General features: G+C 38.1%; 1 protein-coding gene across 8 annotated transcripts in view; it reads left to right on the forward strand.

The window, feature by feature from the left end:
- Positions 1 to 20,000, forward strand: part of LOC106873483 (synaptotagmin-6) — a 287,484-nt gene that overhangs the window by 103,150 nt on the left and 164,334 nt on the right. For all 8 annotated transcript variants that reach the window (XR_016240758.1, XR_016240757.1, XM_014920868.3 and 5 more), the window contains one exon: positions 11,346 to 11,537. Coding sequence is in view for 6 of the 8 variants with exons in the window: in XM_014920868.3 (XP_014776354.1) it covers positions 11,346 to 11,537 (192 nt within the window). In the remaining 2 variants the exon portion in view is untranslated. The remainder of the gene's footprint in view (positions 1 to 11,345; positions 11,538 to 20,000) is intronic.

The following is a 20,000-nucleotide window of genomic DNA, read 5'->3' on the forward strand; positions in this document are numbered from 1 at the left end:
TCGATAAAATAAGTACCAGTTAAACACTTGGCTCGTTGTAATCGACTCATTCTTTCCCCGAAAGTTGCTCCCCTTGTGGAAAATTTGAAATCATTTTAGTGAGTGCCATTAATAACTAAATAGTTTTCTATGTACGCTGACTCTTAATCTTCGCTTCCAAACTTGCCGTTTCCCACCTTTTCACCCCTCTTTCTTTAAACTCCTCAGCTTTCCTTTTTGCCTTACTTAAGGATGGACTCTGCTACCGTTTCATCTTCAACTATTTGCCCCCTCCTATTTCATTCACGTTGCACTCCAGGCTTCTGACCCTCTCATACATTACTTCCTCCCTTCCTCGCCTTTACCGTTTTCCACATCTGATTCTTTCCACTGAAATTCTTTCCACTGAAATTCTTTCCTCAGTTACAATTCTACTCTCTCTCTCTTTCTCTCTCTCTCTTTCTCTCTCTCTCTCTCTCTCTCTCTCTCTCTCTCTCTTTCTCTCTCTCTCTCTCACTCTCTCTCTCTCTCTCTCTCTCTCTCTCTTTTTCTCTCTCTCTTTCTCTTTCTTTCTCTCTCTCTCACACACACACTCTCTTCTTCCTCCCCGTCCTTCTCTTTTCCTTTTCACTCTCCGGCAAAGCGTAAGAGCAAAAACATTAGATTCTTCTTGAAAATTGTACACTCACGCACGCTCTCTCTCTCTACCTCTCTCTCTCACACACACACACACACACACACACACACACACACACACACACACACACACACACACACACACACACACACACACACACACACACACGTACATGTATGGTGCGGTCAACAAACTTTTAAACGGTCCGTCGGGAGTCTCCGTCATCTTGCCACCCACATCGAAATCGTAGAAAGAATATATTTACGTCACATCAATGGCTTCTTAATATTTATATTTATTTCGCTGCTTCCTATTCACATTGTGTTCTACATAAAACATATATTGGTTAATCAATGACGAGCAGGCCAAAACTTAAATATGCAAATTAAGCTATCCACTACAGCAATAACTTAATTCATTATCAGTTTATGTATTTTGAGTGAATATTCTAGGACTCAATGTATGAGGAATGTAAAGACGCATGGATGTGGTTTCTGATGAAGGGATATATAAAATATCCCGGAAACAGCTGTAAGAACCCTTTATAAATGTTCTGAAAAATATTCATAGCCTTGGAATTTTTATCTCATTCTGTTAATTTTTATATATATATTTATATATACATGCTAATACACGACCTACGTTGGACTCCTCATTCGCATAATCACCGAACCTGGAGCTTAACTATAGTCGGTCCATAGCACTTACTCAGCATTACCTGACATCTTTAGGTCTTCTTGACACCAATACCCCTCATATATATATATATACAATTCATATATATTGTTGCACTCATATATACATACTACTCTGCAATCAAGTTCCACAAAATATTTCATCATCAACGCCATACTTATTTCTATGAAATTATCCGTCGCCATTCTCTCCTTCTTAACTACCAAACAAGAGGTATTGTTGACTTGAATCTTGAAACGCTCTTTTGTCGAGTATCAATTTGTCAAAAAAGCTTTATTTATAACAGTATTAATATATGGAATAATATTTTACCACGAACGCTAAAACCATTTTTTCGCTGTCAAATTTCAAAAAATAATTAAAAACCCACTTTCTGCTGAACCAAGCTCATTTATAAACTTTATTTTATAGACGTACAGTATTTATAACATTTATAATATTTTATATTTCCAGACTTAAAGAGATTTACTTTTATATACGTTTTTGACTGCCTTGTTTGGATCTCTCTTTTTATTTTATAATTATTGCCCTATTCATTTTTTATATTTTGACCTCTTACCAACTTGCCCAAATCAGCCATACTGCCAAAGGGCTTAATCCGATTTTTTATGCAATTTCTGCGGTAAAAAGATATTCGATGTAAATTGGATTTATAAATTTATTTATTATTTATTATTATTTGTTACTAAGGTGGCGAGCTGGCAGAATCGTTAGCACACCGGGCGAAAGGCTTAGAAGTATTTCGTATGTCTTTGTGTTCTGAGCTCAAATTCCGCCGAGGTCGACTTTTCTTTTCATCCTTTCGGGGTCGATAAATTAAGTACCAGTTACGCACTGGAGTTGATGTAATTGGTTTAATCCCTTTGTCCTTGATTGTCCCCTCTATGTTTAGCCCCTTGTGGGTAATAAAGAAATAAGAAACGTTAGCACGTCGGGTGAAATGCTTAGCGGTATTTCGTCTGTCTTTACGTTCTGAGGTCGACTTTACCTTTCGCATTCGATGAATTAAGTACTGGTTGCGTAATGGGGTCGATCTAATCGACTAGCTCCTCCCCAAAAATTTCTGGCCTTGTACCTAGACTAGAAAAGAGTAGTATTTATTACTACCGTAAGGTTGTGGTTTCGGTTTGTAGTCCGGGTGGTGTGTTGTGTTTTTGAGCAAAATACTTCATTTCCCGTTGCTCCAATCCACTTAGCTGTAAATGAGTAATCCTGTGATGGCCTGGGATCCCATTTAAGGGTAATGTTGTGATTTTGGTCTCTTATACGCCATGGAAACCAGGTAACGGGCCTTGTGAGTCCTCGGATTCAAGGCAGTGATGTCCGGGGGTTGATGATCATATGTATGGATATCTATACTCGTACGTCCTTGTGATTGAGTAGTTATGTTTGTATTTCTGTGAATATAGGTGTGCGCATTGGTACATAAACTGGGGAAGGAAATCGGGTACGTTTCCTCTGTAGAGCGCTCAGCAAATTGGGAAACGGTCCAACAGGAAATTTCACTCTCTTTTTCCACACATCAAAAGCATAAAAGGAATGTGTTTACAATCTTATAAATTGTAAACGTCATGGCTTCCTAGTGTTGAAATTATTTAAATTTATTTTAATCTTTCAGAGTCCCGTTGTGTTATGCATTATCTGTCGGTTTGTCTTTCTGCCTGTCCACCCGTCTGTCTGTCTGTCTTTGTCTGTCTTTGTCTCTCTCTATATATATCTATGTGTGTGTGTGTGTGATTCGCATCATCGACAGCACTAACTTCGCCTTCATCATCATTATTCTCATGCTCACGATCTACACACAAACGTACACATATGTCCATACCCACACAAACACACACACACACACAGACATACACACATACACACATACACACATACAGAAACACACAAATGAAGACATTTCCATATTCACTGTATTCTATCATGAATCTAAGAAAACGATATTTTGTGAAGTCAGTTTTAGTGATGACAGCAAAACAAAATCCAAGGACAAAGGCTGTAGAAAATGAGATTTCATTTAAATAACTTGTATCTCATGGCCATTTACACAGCATACGAAATAGGAGTAATATTAATGTTGTTGTTTTTTTTTTTGTTTTGGTTTTGGGTTTCTTCCACGAGAATACCAAAGTTGATGACAGAATATGAGATTTCACTGAGAATTGTGTTTATAAAGCACATTCTATAAATCATTTGCAACTAAATTCTTTTCTGCTTTTTGTACATTATCTTGTCGTATTTAGTTATTTATTTCGTTCAGTCTTTACGATCAGATTCTATTAACTTTCTCCATATTGTTTCAAGTCAATAAATTTACGAGTTTAGACCACCATAGCCAATCTGACACGAATACACATGAACACATACACACGCACACTTGTACACACACATAGGCATACATATAAACGGAAACGCAGGCATATATATATATATATATATATATATATATATATATATGTGTGTGTGTGTGTGTGTGTGTGCGTGTGTGTGTTTGACAAAAGCACCATCAGGTCAGGTTGAAGGCTGTTTATTACTCCGTCCCCTCCTTCCACTCATAGGGGCTCTGTAAAGGAATATGAGCTTTGCCTTTCCTCCTGGAATAATGACAGATAAAATTTTAAGATGTATGTATGTATGTATGTCATTATTCAGTTTTATTTTAAGATTTCTTGCCAATAGAGAATGAGCCACTTTCTAACCTAGATCCAAGGCTCCTTCATTGGGATTTAATCAACAACAAGGTATTTCTGTTTGTATGTATATATATATATATATATATATATATATATATATATATATATATATGTGCTTTGTAGTAGTAGCGAGAGCATATAGACAAATTTCTGTTTATGTAGGTTTGTGTAGTTACCCTGAGGCCACGTGAAACATTTTTATACTCAGAGTAACTGCTTGGGGCTTCCTCACCTACTCATGATGTTATTATTTTCACTGTTGAGTAAACATGTCATATATTCACTTTTCTCTTCATCGTTCAATATTTCTTTTCTGAGTGATGCGGCACTCGAAGGCGTTTTGGACTGACTTTATGCCTCACCTCCAATCCTACGTTTAACATAAGAGATTGACAGAATCTCATATCATCCTAATATCATCCTAATCGTGATATAAAAGGTACGGATCTCTTCAGTGTCCAGTGCAGTATCCCAAATGTTGTTACTAATACTGCCGTTGCAAAACTTTATGTGATCTCATTAACTGCATAAAACTTTGACTTGAAAACCTTTCGAAGTAGACTGAAATGTTCTTTCGTTACTCTAACTTAACTCGCAGCACCGACGTATGCAATATTCTCATCGATTCCGAAATATTTGAAGCACTCATTATTAGAAATAGGGATATTTGATAGGTCATTGATATTCATTTTCCTCGCCTGGTTGACTATACAACCAAATATGAACGCTCATCTTGACCAAACTCCATTTCTAAATGTCGCGACCAGTTATGTCCCTTGGTGTCGAGAATATAAATCTGAATATAGCTGAAGGTTTTTGCAGCACATAAATGTGTGGTTGACATCAATCTTTTTCTCTTCTCTAAATCCTAATATGTCACCTTGTCATTTTATAACAGGGATGACAGAGAATTATTGTCAGGAAGAATAGCAACACAGACAAACTGTTACTCTGGAACATTCCAGTTGATAATCTCATTCTCTTTTTTCACTATAGTTTAGTTTTAGTTCTTCTTGGTAACTCTGTGGACCATGTTGTTTTCGTTTTCTTTTTAAAAAGAGTCGACTATAACAGATGGAAGCTCGGCAAAGCGTAGTGAATTTCTGGCATCCAAGAGTGGAGGGTTAAGTAAAACATTTTCGAACCGTACAATCAGTAAACTTCGGGAATGCCAGTACGCTTCTTTAAGAATAGCTTCGCTGATCAAGAGTTACTCAGCGTGGTTTCAGCCTAGTTTCTTTTCTCCTGCTTGATCATCAATCACCATGTTTATTTTACTGTGAACTGGAAGAAATATATCTGCGGTTCATTCATTCATTTAAGTATACCATCATAGTTTTTGGCCACGTATATCTCTTAGTTGTCCGTGCAAAGTTTGCTAGTGTTGCATATTGCATTCACTATCCATTGTTCTTTTCTATTAGCCGTTGAGAGCTTACCTACTATGTATATGTATGTATGTCTTTATGCATTGGGTTTTAGTACAATCTGCTTCTTGGTCAGGCCATTGGCGACTAAACTGACAACCCTATCAAACTTGATTAGTAAGGAGGGTAGTTTTCATTGGATATCATGTTGGACGAAAAACAAAGCGGATCCCAAAACTGGGAGTGAGAGATTCCTTGTTCTTGTCAAGACATTTCTCTAGGAGAAAGAAAATTCTGATGTAACACCTGATATTTCGTTTGCGTCCTATGATGTAGACTAGTTCTTTTTTGGGAGCAAATGCAAATGTTGTTTAGAAAGCAGAATTAACCTTGCGCAAGGCCTTTCTTCGCTTTAAAAAGCTTCAGACACATAAATCCTTTGATTTATAACACCTCAATTAAGCGTTGCATACTTGGTTGACCATAGCCAAAAATAAAAAAAACACACACACACACACACAAGGAAAAGTCTATGACGGAATGCACAAATATGACAGCGTTGGTGATAACTCTCTGAACACCTGTTGCATGAGGCACCCATGGTTGCTACATCTGTGCAAAAGAGTGTAGGTTCCTAGCAGGACTAAAATGCCACGTCTATGCTGTTTTAAGACAAAAAAGAAAAAAAAAATTAAGCCATGGTTTGAAATCGAGTTGCAGCCACCATGTATTTACGTAAGCATGTGTTTTGAGTATTCGAATGTGTATGCATATGTTTCATAACGGACTTCTCTTATTCAACAGTTTTTTTCCACAGCTTGTTAATAAATCAAACACATAATAAACTTAAAGTAAATATAGCTTGAACTAAAGAACTGTTTCACTCATTGCATAATCGATCAATAGCCAGTAGAATTCTGGAAAGTCATTCATATTCTATACAGATACAACATCATAATTCAACGTCGACATATTAGAAAGGTTTTGTCAAATAAATTGTATACATCTCTGCTGAAAAAGTGCATTGATGTGTACAAGTAACATGGCTCTAAGAATTGGAACAGCTCTTTTATTTCTTTCTAAAAATAGGTTTTATATTCCACAGAACGTTATTTCTATCTCCATTCGTCACAGACCGATGGGTTGGAAATATTCAGAGTGCTATACATGTTTCGTTTTGTACAAATACTACATCCGTTGACACCGAAATATATACACGTATAATCTAGTATAATATAATACAATGTAATATATTTTACACACACACATACCTACACCCCACACACATCTTTGTGTGTAGTTACCTGTATGCAGGCAATATATATATATATATGTATGTATGTGTGTGTGTGTGTGTGTGTGTGTGTGTGTGTGTGTGTGTGTGTGTGTGTGTGTGTGTGTGAAAATATACACATACACATACATAAATATTTAAGTTATGATACGGCATGCATGTTTCCTGTGATTTTATTCAATGTGTGATACAAAATTTTTAATTATTTTCTGATCCACGAACATTAGTTTCGTACTTTAGATTCCAAACCTGATGTCCAATTTAATTAGTACCACCATTACAGTAAAGACGGCTATATTGTAAACTGAATCTTAAATCTGATTTCACCTACAGTTGTACACCAGAGCGCAATGATGAGCTCATTAACCCTTTTGATACCAACCTGGTCAAGACCACTTCTGGTTCTATGATACAAACTTCAGGTTTTAAAGTGAAGTAAACTAAAAATTTCCATGGAAATTCTATGTTAATTTATGTTCCAAACACCAGCTTAGTAAAGACAAAACTTTTTAACTATATTGTTCATTATTTTTAAATCTAATTACAACAAAGTCAGAATATCTCAACAGAAATATGGTAACTAAAGGGCTAAGCATCAACTTCCTTCCTTTGCAGACCTGATGCCACCAACTTTTGTAACATATCAATAATTATTTTAATTATTGTTATCGCGTAAGAATTAATGTTGTAATGAGTCAAGCCCTTAACTAACCAGTGATTTTTGTTTGAAGCTATTCCATTTCATCCATGCTAGCTGTGTATTCCAGAATGTATTGGGTTGTCCGGAAAGTTCGTGCCGATTTTCCAAGGAAAGAAAAATGTCAATAAATACTTGCCATTACAATTTTTAATCAACCAAATATGAACCATTTTATTGCACAATCCGTCTCCATCTTTCCTTTAACTTGAAAATACCCTCTTCCCAGAATTGAGGTGGTTTCATGGCAAATAAGTGGAAAGGTAAGCTACTATAAATCGGCACGAACTTTCCGGACAACCCTATATTAATGCCATGATTTCCATTCTACTCGGCATAAACATGTGTACTTTGTTTAGTAAAAAACGAATGGCACTAAGTGGATTGTTTCTTTTACTTTTTGTTGAAACATTTTATGCAGAGGAGAGATCGTGGTGACAGATTCTTTGCTTTACTTTGTTTTCTGCCTCCTAAGACTGGCTATCCAACTGCCTGTTGAGAAGGCGTTAGTAATATATATGATGGACTCTCCAATCATTAGATAACGTATGAGGGTTCGATAATTTCTTACCGAACAACCACACAGATAATTTGTTTATAGGGATCGAATGTTTTGTGTAGACATGAGCTCACTCTCTCCGTCAGATCAACATTACCTGTACAGGTGCAACAGGTGCCACATATCAGATGACGAAATGATCGCAGAGCGACGTGAAATGAAGTGCTTTGTTCAAGAACACAACGCAACACCCGGTCTGGGAATCGAACCCACGATCTCGCAATCCTGAGTGCAACACTTTAACCACTAAGCCACACGCCTTCATGTATATATATATATATATATATATATATATATATATATATATATATATATATATATATATATATATATATATAACTCCATTTATTTACTTATATACATACATACATACATACATATATACATACACATATATATATATGTATATATATATATATATATATATATATATATATATATATATATATATATATATATATATATATATATATATTCGCGTAGACACCTTGTAGCATGGGTTTAAAGCCCGTTCACCTTATTCGGCTATCCGATGTCTTAGAAACTTCTGAACCACTCTTACACTTGTGTGAGGGTGATACATTCCTCTCCACACACTTTCTGGACCTTTGCGTATGCCTCTCAGCAGGTATCGCCATGACAACTTTCTCTGTAATGGTCAATGCGACGATCACACGCTACACACCTTCCTTCCAAGCACTGCTGCAAACGTCGGAATTATGCTCAAAAGTTAAAACTTACTGCACATGCACAACAGATATCGAGGTCAATCTTTGTCTACCAGTTTCACGCTGCATGCTTTAGCTTTGTTACTATGGCGATACTCCGGATACTTATTGATCAGACCTCATATTAAGACAAATATTTCAATTGTGAAATATCATTAGGAGAAGGTATTTCCTTCTTGTCGATGTAACAGTTCCAAAGGGTGATAATATTTTCTAACAGAAGCAAAGAATCTATTCAAATATCAAGACCTTTACAATAACCAGAATGAAACTTAACAATAACCAAATTGAAAACAGAAACAATCTCCATGATACTAGGTGCATCGGGAATAATGAAAAGGCAACAAGGAAATATATTAATACAACGATGTGGACAAATGCATAATCAAAACACCAGGATTTACATACACTCAGCATACAGAAAATAAACCGGTTAGAAACTGCTCACATATTACCTGGAGTAGTTTCAATATTATAGAAATTCACAAAACAAAACATAATTACTGCACGTAAGCAAGATACACAGAAGTAAGGACGATTGCATAATAAAAACACGCATAAACAATAAGATTTCTATTGCAAGGACAGCTAAAATAACAACAGTAACAACGAAAATAACAACAACAACAGCAACAACAACAATAATATTTTTCTCCATTTGCCACAAAATCCCCGAAAACATATATTGCAGTAGAAAGGATAGGGTATAACATTGTCAATATGGAGATTTACATAGAAAGTGTGTAACCAGAAACAACAAATATTTTTGTTAAATTCAAGGTTGACCAAGCTTTACACACACCAGCAAATGCTCCGTACGCTGATTTAATAAACTTAATTTCGTTCTAATTTGGGTTGTGACTGGCAGATTTTGTTTTTGCTGGTTGCGAAGCGGATCGACAGAGAAACGCTAGCGTCCTTGTGAAGTACATGGAACAAATAAGAGCTGCAATAAGGGTGGAACACTTGCAGAAAACAGCACTGCCTGGAACCGCTCGAATACTCCGGAAGCTGCTCGAAAAATAAGAGGTGTTACCTTAGTTCACTGGTAGTGAACAGCTTACACTGTAGTACATCTCCAGCGTTAGAAGCTGTGCAAAGGAAATAAATAATAACGATAATAATAATAATAATAATAATAATAGTAATATTAATAATAATCATAATAACAATCCTTCCTACTGTAGGCACAAAGCCTGAAATTTGGGGAAAGAGATTAAGTGGATTACACCGACCCTAATGCGTTACTGGTACTTATTTAATCGAACCCGAAAGGATGAAAAGCTAAGTCGACCTCGCCGGAATTTGAACTCAGAACGTAAAGACGGACGAAATGCCGCTAAGCATTTTGCTCGGCACGCTAAACATTTCTGCCTACTCATCGCCTTAATAATAATAATAATAATAATAATAACAATCCTTTCTACTGAAAACACAAGGCCTCAAATTAAGTCTCTTACATCGGCACCAGTGCGTAACTGGTACTTATTTTATCGACCCCGAAAGGTTGAAAGGCAAAGTCGAATTCACCGGAGTTTGAACTCGGAACGTAGCGACGGGCAAAATACCGCTAAGCATTTCATCCAGCGTGCTAACGACTCTGCCAGCTCGCCGCCTTAATAATAATAATAATAATAATAATAATAATAATAACAACAACAACAACAACAACAACAACAACAACAACAACAACAACAACAACAACAACAACAACAACAACAATGATGATGATGATGATAAACTACTCTGCCAGCTCGCCGCCATAATAATAATAATAATAATAATAATAATAATAATAATAATAATACTGGAAGCTATGCCAACATTATGGAATAGCAACAGAAAAAAGATGGTATAAACACACGCCAGAAAAGGTCACAGAAAACGAGAAAGCAACCATACTCTGGGATATGCCAATACACACAGATAGAGAAATTAAGGCAAATAGACCAGATATAGTTGTCAAAGATCATGAAGGAAAAAAATGCCTTCTAATTGATGTTTCAATACCAGCAGATGACAACGTTTCTCTAAAAGAAATGGAAAAACTTTCAAAATACAAAGACCTGGAAATAGAGATAACTCGAATGTGGAATCTAAAAACAGAAACAATTCCTATCATAGTAGGTGCCTTAGGTATAATAAAAAAATATTCAGACAAATACATAACAAAAACACCAGGACTTACAAATATATATAACATACAGAAAATTGCACTACTGGGTACTGCACACATTCTACGCAAAACACTTTCAATACAGTAAACATAAGAGCACCACAGCAAACCACAGCACATACCCAAGGCGCACAGAGCTGCGCTCGGTAGTGAAGTGAAAGTACGTTATAAAAATAAAACTACTGAATAATAATAATAATAATAATAATCGACTCTACCGGCTCGCAGCCTTAATAATAATGATAATAATGATGATGATGATGATGATGTTCTCTCCTGTCGATTTCGACTTATGAGTCTTTGAAGGGAAGGATTTAAAAGAAAAAAGAAAATGGTTAAAAGTAGAAGCTGCCTCTATTTGCGATGCGTGAATGTAATTTGAATCCAGGTATGGATTTTGCTATGAAGTCCACAAGAGGGGACAATGATGATTTTGTTTCTCTTTGGAGTTTTATATTGATTCTGAAAAGTTATTTGACGCTAATTTTTTCTTCCATTTCTCTTCATTCTCTCAAGGTAAATATGGTTCCACTGCAAATATTTGGAGTAGTGTTTGGCGTTATTGGAGCTTTTCTAGTCGTTGCCATATTTTTGCTGTGTCGTGCAGTCCGGCGGAAGAAAGGAGATTTACTAAGTCCATCTTACCGAGCTATAGGAGATTACAACCCAGCTATGACCTCGCTATCCATCTCTTCTGGATCAAATCAGGTAAGAGGCGTGTATATTTTATCTTTTACAACACACGCTTATATATATATATATATATATATATATATATATATAGATATACACTGATATATATGCGTGTATATATATGTGTGTATATATATGTATGTGTGTATATATGTATACGTATATATATATATATATATATATATATATATATATATATATATATATATATATATGTGTGTGTGTATATACATATGTGTATATATATATGTGTGTGTATATATATATGTATATGTGTATATATGTGTGGATGTATATATATATGGGAGAATTTACGAAAAAAAATACAACAGACAAAGACAGATGGTGTAAATAACAAATGGATGTATTAGTTTAACGCTCGGGAATAGAGAAAGTCTTTGACGTTTCGAGCCTACGTTCTTCAACTGAAAGGAACACAGAAAGAAATAAGGAGAGAAACAAAGAGAAAAAAAATATAAATGTAGTGGTCAGCGATCTATCATGGCGATATATATTTGTAAGTAATATATATATATGCATGTAAGTATGTATGTATATAAGGAAAAATAAGAAAATGGAGATAAAACTGACAATTGATAAGCATAATCCAGGCGCCTGAGGACGAATGTCGTCCTGAGGACCATCATGGTTTCCTTCTCTCTGGTTCTGAAGGTTTTCAGTATCCATCCAGCCAGTCGTCTGCACTTTGTCACCATCCTGGTAATGTGCGCTTGGAAAGAGGTATTATCACTCAAATCGATACCCAGGTCCCGCACTGATTTAGGCTCTGCGATTGTAATCCCCCGTGGGCTAGTGTACCCTGTAAGCTTTATATTCAGTTTTGGGCGCTTCCAAGCCCGCAAGGCTTGGAATTTTCCAGCATTAAACTGCATATTATTGTTCTCAGGCCATCTGTAAATTGAGTCCAACTCCTGCGGCAGGTGTGCAACATCGCTGGGGTTCTATATTTTCTGTGAGACTTTCGTATCGTCTGTGTAGCTAGCAAGGGTGGCTATCCGGGAATCTGAGGGCATATCTAAGAGAGCCACTATGAAAAGCACTGGTCCTAAAACAGTGCCCTGTGGAACACCATTCACTATTTGTGTTTTCTTTGAGGTGGCTCCATTGGCCCCTACTGCTTGACTTCTATCATTCAGAAAGTCATGTAAGCATTCTCCAAGTTTTCCAGCTATGCTGAGAACATGCAGTTTGTGGCATATCATACCATGATCCACTTTATCAAAAGTTTTTGCAAAGTTAAGGTATATTACGTCCACATTTTGAGTTATTGAGTAATTGCCTCAACACCCAGTCACAGTGCTGTAAGAGCTGGGTCAGGCAGCTCCTATCTGGTCGAAAGCCATGCTGAGTATCACTCAGCGATATATTGTATATAAAGGATTTAGAACATTACATCGAAAACCAGCTGGCGGAGAATCTGCCTGGGGTTAAACTAGTAGTAACGTTCAACTGCCACTTTTATGTGGAAATTTGCTTTACTGTTCAGTATACGCCACTACTCTATCTCCCCATGAGATTCTATAGCTAGCTAGTTTGGGTTGCTTGAATATTAAGTATTTATGGAATTTGTATTTACTGTCGAGTGACCTTTGACCAACCCTGTATATACATGCACACACACAAACACATACATACATACATACATACATACACACATACATAAGACGGTGATCTGGCAGAATCGTTAGCATGCCGGGCATAATTCGTGCGTCTTCATGTTCTTAGTTTCAATTCCACCGAGGTGCACAACGGCTTTCATTCTTTCAGGGTCGATAAATTAAGTATCAGTGAAACACTGGAGTCAATCTAATCGACTAGTCTCTTTTCCCAAAATTTCAGGCCTTGTGCTTTTAGTAGAAAGGATTATTATTATTATTATTATTATTATTTAAAACAGTTCGATCCGACACCAGCTGACTTAGTTTCCTAGGCTTCTTACTAAAGTCTAGCTTGTCGGACTCAGTTATCCGACTCTGTTCGTCTGTCTACCTATATGTCTGTGTCCTTTTTGTTTTTAACTCTCTTACTCTTTTGCTGATTTCAGTCATTGTGTCCCGGCGATTAAATTTCTTTAATCGATCAGATCAACCCAGTAATTCTTTTAATTCCGATAGTTATGTTATCGATCTGGTTTTGTTCACCTGCTAAGGTACGTCGACGTCATCAAATCAATATTCTTTGACAAGCTACGACGAGACAAATATGCGCACTAGGATACACACACTCACATACATACGCAAATGTACACACATGCACGCGCACACACTTATGCACACACACACACACACACACACACACACACACACACACACACACACACACACACACACACACACACACACAACGCACACACACACATATATATGTCTATGTCTATATATATATATATATATATATATATATATATATCCTTTCTGTTGAAGAGCGTAGGCTCGAAGCGCAAAAGACTTTTTCATTTTCCCGAGCGTCAAACTAATACACTTGCTTGTTGTTCATACACCTGTCTTCATCTTTTGTTTTCTATAAATTTCAACTATATATATATATATATATATATATATATATATATATATATATATATATATATATATATATATCCGATGCTTTACTAGAAGACACTTAAGACATTTGTCGAGAGTACTTCGCCGTGAGATTTAACTCAAAACCACGTGGTTTGCAAAGAGGTCTTCTTAAACTTGGCGGTATTTGTTCAAAATGCCCGTGCTCCGAGTTCAGGTCCCAATCGAATTTTTGTCTTTCATCATCTCGCGGTCAATATATAAGAGCCAATCTTGGTCAGTGGAATTGCAGAATTATTAGAGGATCGTGCCGAATACCTGTGGGTCGGCTCTTTGTGTTTCGCCAGCAACACTTGCGACTATACAGGCATGATGCTGCATCGGCCCAAATGGGTGGGCTTTTTCTTGGATAACATCATAACCGCCACCACCACCACCGTTGAATTCTTCTTCTTCTTCTTCTTCTTCTTCTTCTTCTTCTTCTTCTTCTTCTTCTTCTTCTTCTTCTTCTTCTTCTTCTTCTTCTTCTTCTTCTTCTTCTTCTTCTTCTTCTCACCGTTACCGCACCATATTCTCTTCCTCCTCTCCTCATGCTAACTTTTGGGGAAGCAGCTTAGAAACAAATTTGAAGCGATGAGTGTGTGATATTCTGGATGGGACGTCTTCCAATAATGAAGCCGTGCACACGTTTTGAGGCAGTGGAAGGTTGTGTAGTTGTAAGTTAAAAAGATTAAAACAAGATGAAAGAACGTATCTTTGTTTCATTTCGTTTTGGAAGTAACAAATTTTAAACGTGATATTGTTGTTGTTGTTTAGACTTGCTGACCTAAGAGGTATTTTTTGCTTACCAGTGTTTTGTACTGTTGTTGGTGTTGTTGGTCCAAATCACCGATTGATCGAAGAGGTTTTAACTTCACCGTTTTTTAAAGGATGTCCCTAGGACTACATTATATTGTTTCCTGCCGTATTTAAGATGGCTGCGTTCGATTTGATGGAGATTTCACCTGGAACTCTACCACACCAAAAACACCCGCAGGGATTCCTTCGTAAGATAGGGAGGCCCCAGGTAAGCTTAGCAAGAGTTAAATTTTACTTAGCAGGTGAGAAGACAGAACTCTGGACGTGCGTGCGTGTATGTATGTATGTATGTATGTATGTATGTATGTATGTATGTACTTCACCGCTTTCCGAAATAAGCAATAATCGTACACTCCATTTCAATGCGTTGAGGAAGCTATAGGCTGTTGCGTAAGCACTCGGCTATGAAAGTATTGCCACTTATAGAAGAAACAATGGTAAGTTAATGAATGGGATTACATAACTCCCATTCTTTTGTTAAACGTAAATTTGTATTAAACCCGTGTCCTGAAAGTCGAAGAAATCGACCTCAGGACTTATTGTTTGTAAGCCTAGTATTTATTCTATCGACTCTTTTGCTGAACCGCTAAATTACCGGGATGTAAACACACCAACATCGGTTGTCAAGAGATGGTGGTGGTGGTGATGGGACAGACATAGACACAAAAACACACATATAAGCTTCTTTCAGTTTCCGTCTACCAAATCCACGTACAAAGCTTTGGTCGACTCGAGGCTTTAGCAGAAGACACTTACCCAAGGTTCCACGAACGCAGTGACATATACGTAATTTTATTTTTCGAGTGAAGTGGAAGTAAGAAATAATAACAATGTGATATTCAATGCAGGAGAGCTCTCAAAGGGAAATAAGGCAGAATAGTAATGATTGTGTGTATATACTAACTAGTTGTTGTGCATGTCTGGATGTATGTATATCTGTTTTTAAAAGTGTGTGTTTATGTAGGCAGGTGTGTGTGCGCGTACATGTTTGGTGCATGTGTGTGTGTGTGTGTGTGTGTGTGTGTGTGCGTATGTGTCAGGGTTAATAGTAGTTGTGTGTGTATGTGTATGAGAATGTTGAGTGAATGAACATGCCAGCTGTCGTAAGTGCTAATTTACGTGGGTGTTTATTTTACGTAAACATGTGTGTGTATGTATGTGTGTGCGTACGTGTGTGTATGCGTGCGTATGTGTGTGTGCGTGTGTGTGTGTATGTGTGCGTGTGCGTACGTGTGTGTGTGTGTGCGCGTGCGTGTGTGTGTCTATTTGTGTCAGTTTATGAGAAGACGCGTCGCTTAGCGGTTAGGGTATTTGACTCACGATTGCAAGGTCATCAGTTCGATACACGGTGCTGCGTTGTGTCCTTGAGCAAGACACTTTATTTCACATTGCTCCTGTCTACTCAGCAGCCAAAAAATGAGTTGTACCTGTATTTCAGAGGGCCAACCTTCTCAAATTCTGATTCACGCTGAATCTCCCCGGGTACTACGTTAAGGGTACACGTGGTCTGTGGAGTGTTCAGCCACTTGCACGTTAATTTCACGAGCTGGATGTTCCGTTGATCGGATTAACTAGAACCCTCGCCTTCGTAATCGGCAGAGAGGCAATTTTATTTGAGTCAGTAGTATGCATGTGAATGTTCAATGTGACATAAGCCAGCTGTTGTGTGTGTGCTTGTGTGTGTGTGTCCAAGATGTATCTGTGTCTGTTTATTCGTTTGGTATATGTCGACATCTGTGTGTGTGTGTGTGTGTCTTTGTAAGTGTATGTGATGTAGATATGTTTATGTAGTGTACGCGTCTGTACCTGATGAGTGTTTGTTAATGCGTCAATATTAGATGTGTGTAAGGCGGCGAGCTGGCAGAAACGTTAGCACGCCGGGCGAAATGCTTAGCGATATTTTGTCTGGCGCTACATTCTGAGTTCAAATTCCGCTGAAGTCGACTTTGCCTTTTATCCTTTCGGGATCGATTAAATAAGTACCAGTTACACACTGGGGTCGATATAATCGACTTATTCCGTTTGTCTATCCTTGTTTGTCCCCTCTATGTTTAGCGCATTGTGGGCAATAAAGAAATAAGAAACGTTAGCACGCCGGGTGAAATGCTTAGCGATATTACGTCTGCCGTTATGTTCTGAATTCAAATTCCGCCGAGGTCGGCTTTGGGTAATAAAGAAATAAATATAAGATGTGTGTGTAAGGCGGCAGAATCGTTAGCATGCCGGGCAAAATGCTTAGCGGTATTTCGTCTGGCGCTACGTTTTGAGTTCAAATTCCGCTGAGGTCAACTTTGTCTTTCATCCTTTCGGGGTCGATAAATCAAGTACCAGTTATGCACTGGGTTGATGTAATCGACTAGGCCCCTACCCCCAAATTCCAGGCCTTGTACCTTCAGTAGAAAGGAAAATCGTTAGCATGCCGGGCAAAATGCTTAGTGGTATTTCGTCCGTTTTACGTTGAGGTCAGCCTTTCATCCTTTCGTGATCAATCGGTCGTGGTGATCGATTTATCCCTCCCCCGAAATTGCCGGCCTTTTGCCAAAATTTGAAACTATTATCAGATGTGTGTGTAATTGCTGAACTGTGATCGTTTAATGTGGCTATGCGTGTTTCTCTAAAGTGCAATGTGTGTGTATTTGAAAAACAGTCTAAAGAAGTACTTAAAGAAACTGAGAGTTCAATCTCAGAACTGACCTTCCTGTTAAGCTCCTAATAAATTCTTGTGCTCTGTGGAGGCCCGCTGACATAGCATGTGTGCGTGTGTGTTGGAGGGGTGGGGTGCGAACCGCACAGGACGGCCACTTCATATTATATACGTTTGCTGTAGTCATTTTATATTAGTTTCATGGAAGACGGCAACCAATTTGGTAATCGAAAAAAAAAAAAAACAGGCGCGAGGAAAAACCGATGCTGCGCCAGTGGGAAGGTCGGGGACTCCGAATGCAAAACAAAACCGAGAGAACTACTGGTGGTATGCTCCTCCGAATGGAAATGATGAATGGTAGGTGATCCGTTGTCGTGCTTGATATTCCTTAGGTTCTTAATGAACCTGTTAGAAAATCTAGGCCAGCTTGTTCACTGTGTGCCAATGTGCATAATCGTCATTTTCAGCGGTATATAAAAGCTCTTAGATATACTGGCGATGCAGCCTGAAATATGGAAAGAGTGATCATTAAGTGTGGCAAGGGTCGTAGTGTTGGTGAGGTAAGGGTAAGTGTAATGACATGGCTGAAGAAAGATCAAGGTTATGTGGAGAATTTACGGATCTCTCAAAATACGATGGTAGGAAAAGCTTATACAGCATGCCGTAGCGCGTGCTGGCACGCTATACAATCTTATCTAGTGTTTTCAGAGGCATGAAACTAATGGGAACGCGAATCAACCAGTAGTAAGTGTGCTCGAAGATAGGCTGATGGACGTCGGCGATTGTGAATGCCCATGTTGAGCCGATGTTGAGAGAAAGGCTGGAACGACCGTACGCCTCGATTGTGGAGCCGTTGACGGCTGTTAAAGGTTGGTCCTCCTTTCCGTAACGGAGGTCCCTTGCTGACGCTAACTTCTCCGCCTGTGTCGATTAGGAACCTACGTCCGGAGCTCCGATCGTGGACATAGAGGAGCAGATGATCGTGTTTGCCGGCCACCAGAGTATTCAATGGCGGCCGGCCCTGGAGTTCCCCGGGGTCGATGGCTAAAGAGTCCTGAAGCTACATGGTTGTCTGCACTTCGTAGCCTTTTCCCCGAACTCTGTGTGGAAGAAGCACAAATCGTCTTGTTTAACTCTACTACGTCTCGGGGCCGACCCTATGGCGTTGACCATAACACCACTGGATAAAAACAAATGTTTGTCGGCTGCTTTCGCTAACTGCCGCAGGTCCTTGATCTCGGTCTGAGTTATAAGGGCCTGGACCTGGGATGGTAACTTGCGGGAAAATATTTCCCTAAACAAAAATGAAGGTGACTCACTGGGGGGAACTAATGCCAACATCTTGTCCATCAACTCCGAAGGCTTGGAATCGCCTAATTCTTCCTCCAGTATCTTGCTGTCGCTTCCCGGTCGCTCCGCCGGAATGTATCCACCAGCCTGTTATTCTAACGTGGTGTATTTGATGGGGGTTGGGTTAAAATGTCCAGCACCCTCGTTACCGTGTCTAGTGCCGCCATTACGCACGAATATTTCGTTAGGTCTGAAGTTATTTTGCGTATGTTAAATTGCGCTTCCGCTTGCGCGAACCATAGCTCAGCCCTCTTCGGCTAGAATTGTGGTCAGTTTAGTACTGTTTTGCCAATTAAAAATGTAATGTGATATTTCTGTGTGTGTGTATGTGTGTTTATTCTTACGTATGTCGCCAAGCCAGGCTATCATAATCAAGTTTGTTATACAACGGGTAAAGAATCTGTCCTCTGAGCTCTGATATGTTAAAGTCTCCTTATGCATCTCAATAAAATATAGTTCATTCTTAGACACCACCTCCATTGAGGAACCAAAATAGTATTCCCATTGAAATTAATTCACCGATTTGGTAAATTAAATAATGGTACTGATAAATTTCCCACATATCCGTCTCATTCACTTTCTATATTTCTAAGTTTTGGCCAATTAAAGTTCCCCAAGTTTTCTGTATTTCCCTTTTGAGAGCAAAATTCATTAACGATAATGGCGTTTCTTCTCGCTACAATAAAGATTTTAATTGATTGAAATTTATTTTTGGTTCACGACCTTAAGTATGGAAGCCCACACTGGACTGTATATTCTACAAGCAGAAGATGAAACTGACAAGTTCAGAATACGTTCATGGATTTAGGGACATTATTGTCAAAAAGTTAACACAAAGAACTCAGAGGAAGAAATATTAGTTTGTTTACGTCCCCGTAACGTAGTTGTTGGTCATAACAGTCCAATAGAATAAGTACTAGGGTTTAGAACAAGAACATAAAGTAATGGGGTTTCAGAGTTTTAGTCGAACGAATGTTCGACTAAAACTCTGAAACAAGTAAAAGATAAAACACACACACACACACACACACACACACACACACACACACACACACACACACACACACACACACACACACACACACA

Source organism: Octopus bimaculoides, chromosome 2 (genome assembly GCF_046866305.1).
Source record: "Octopus bimaculoides isolate indiv1 chromosome 2, ASM4686630v1, whole genome shotgun sequence".
Classification (NCBI taxonomy): Eukaryota; Metazoa; Mollusca; class Cephalopoda; order Octopoda; family Octopodidae; genus Octopus; species Octopus bimaculoides.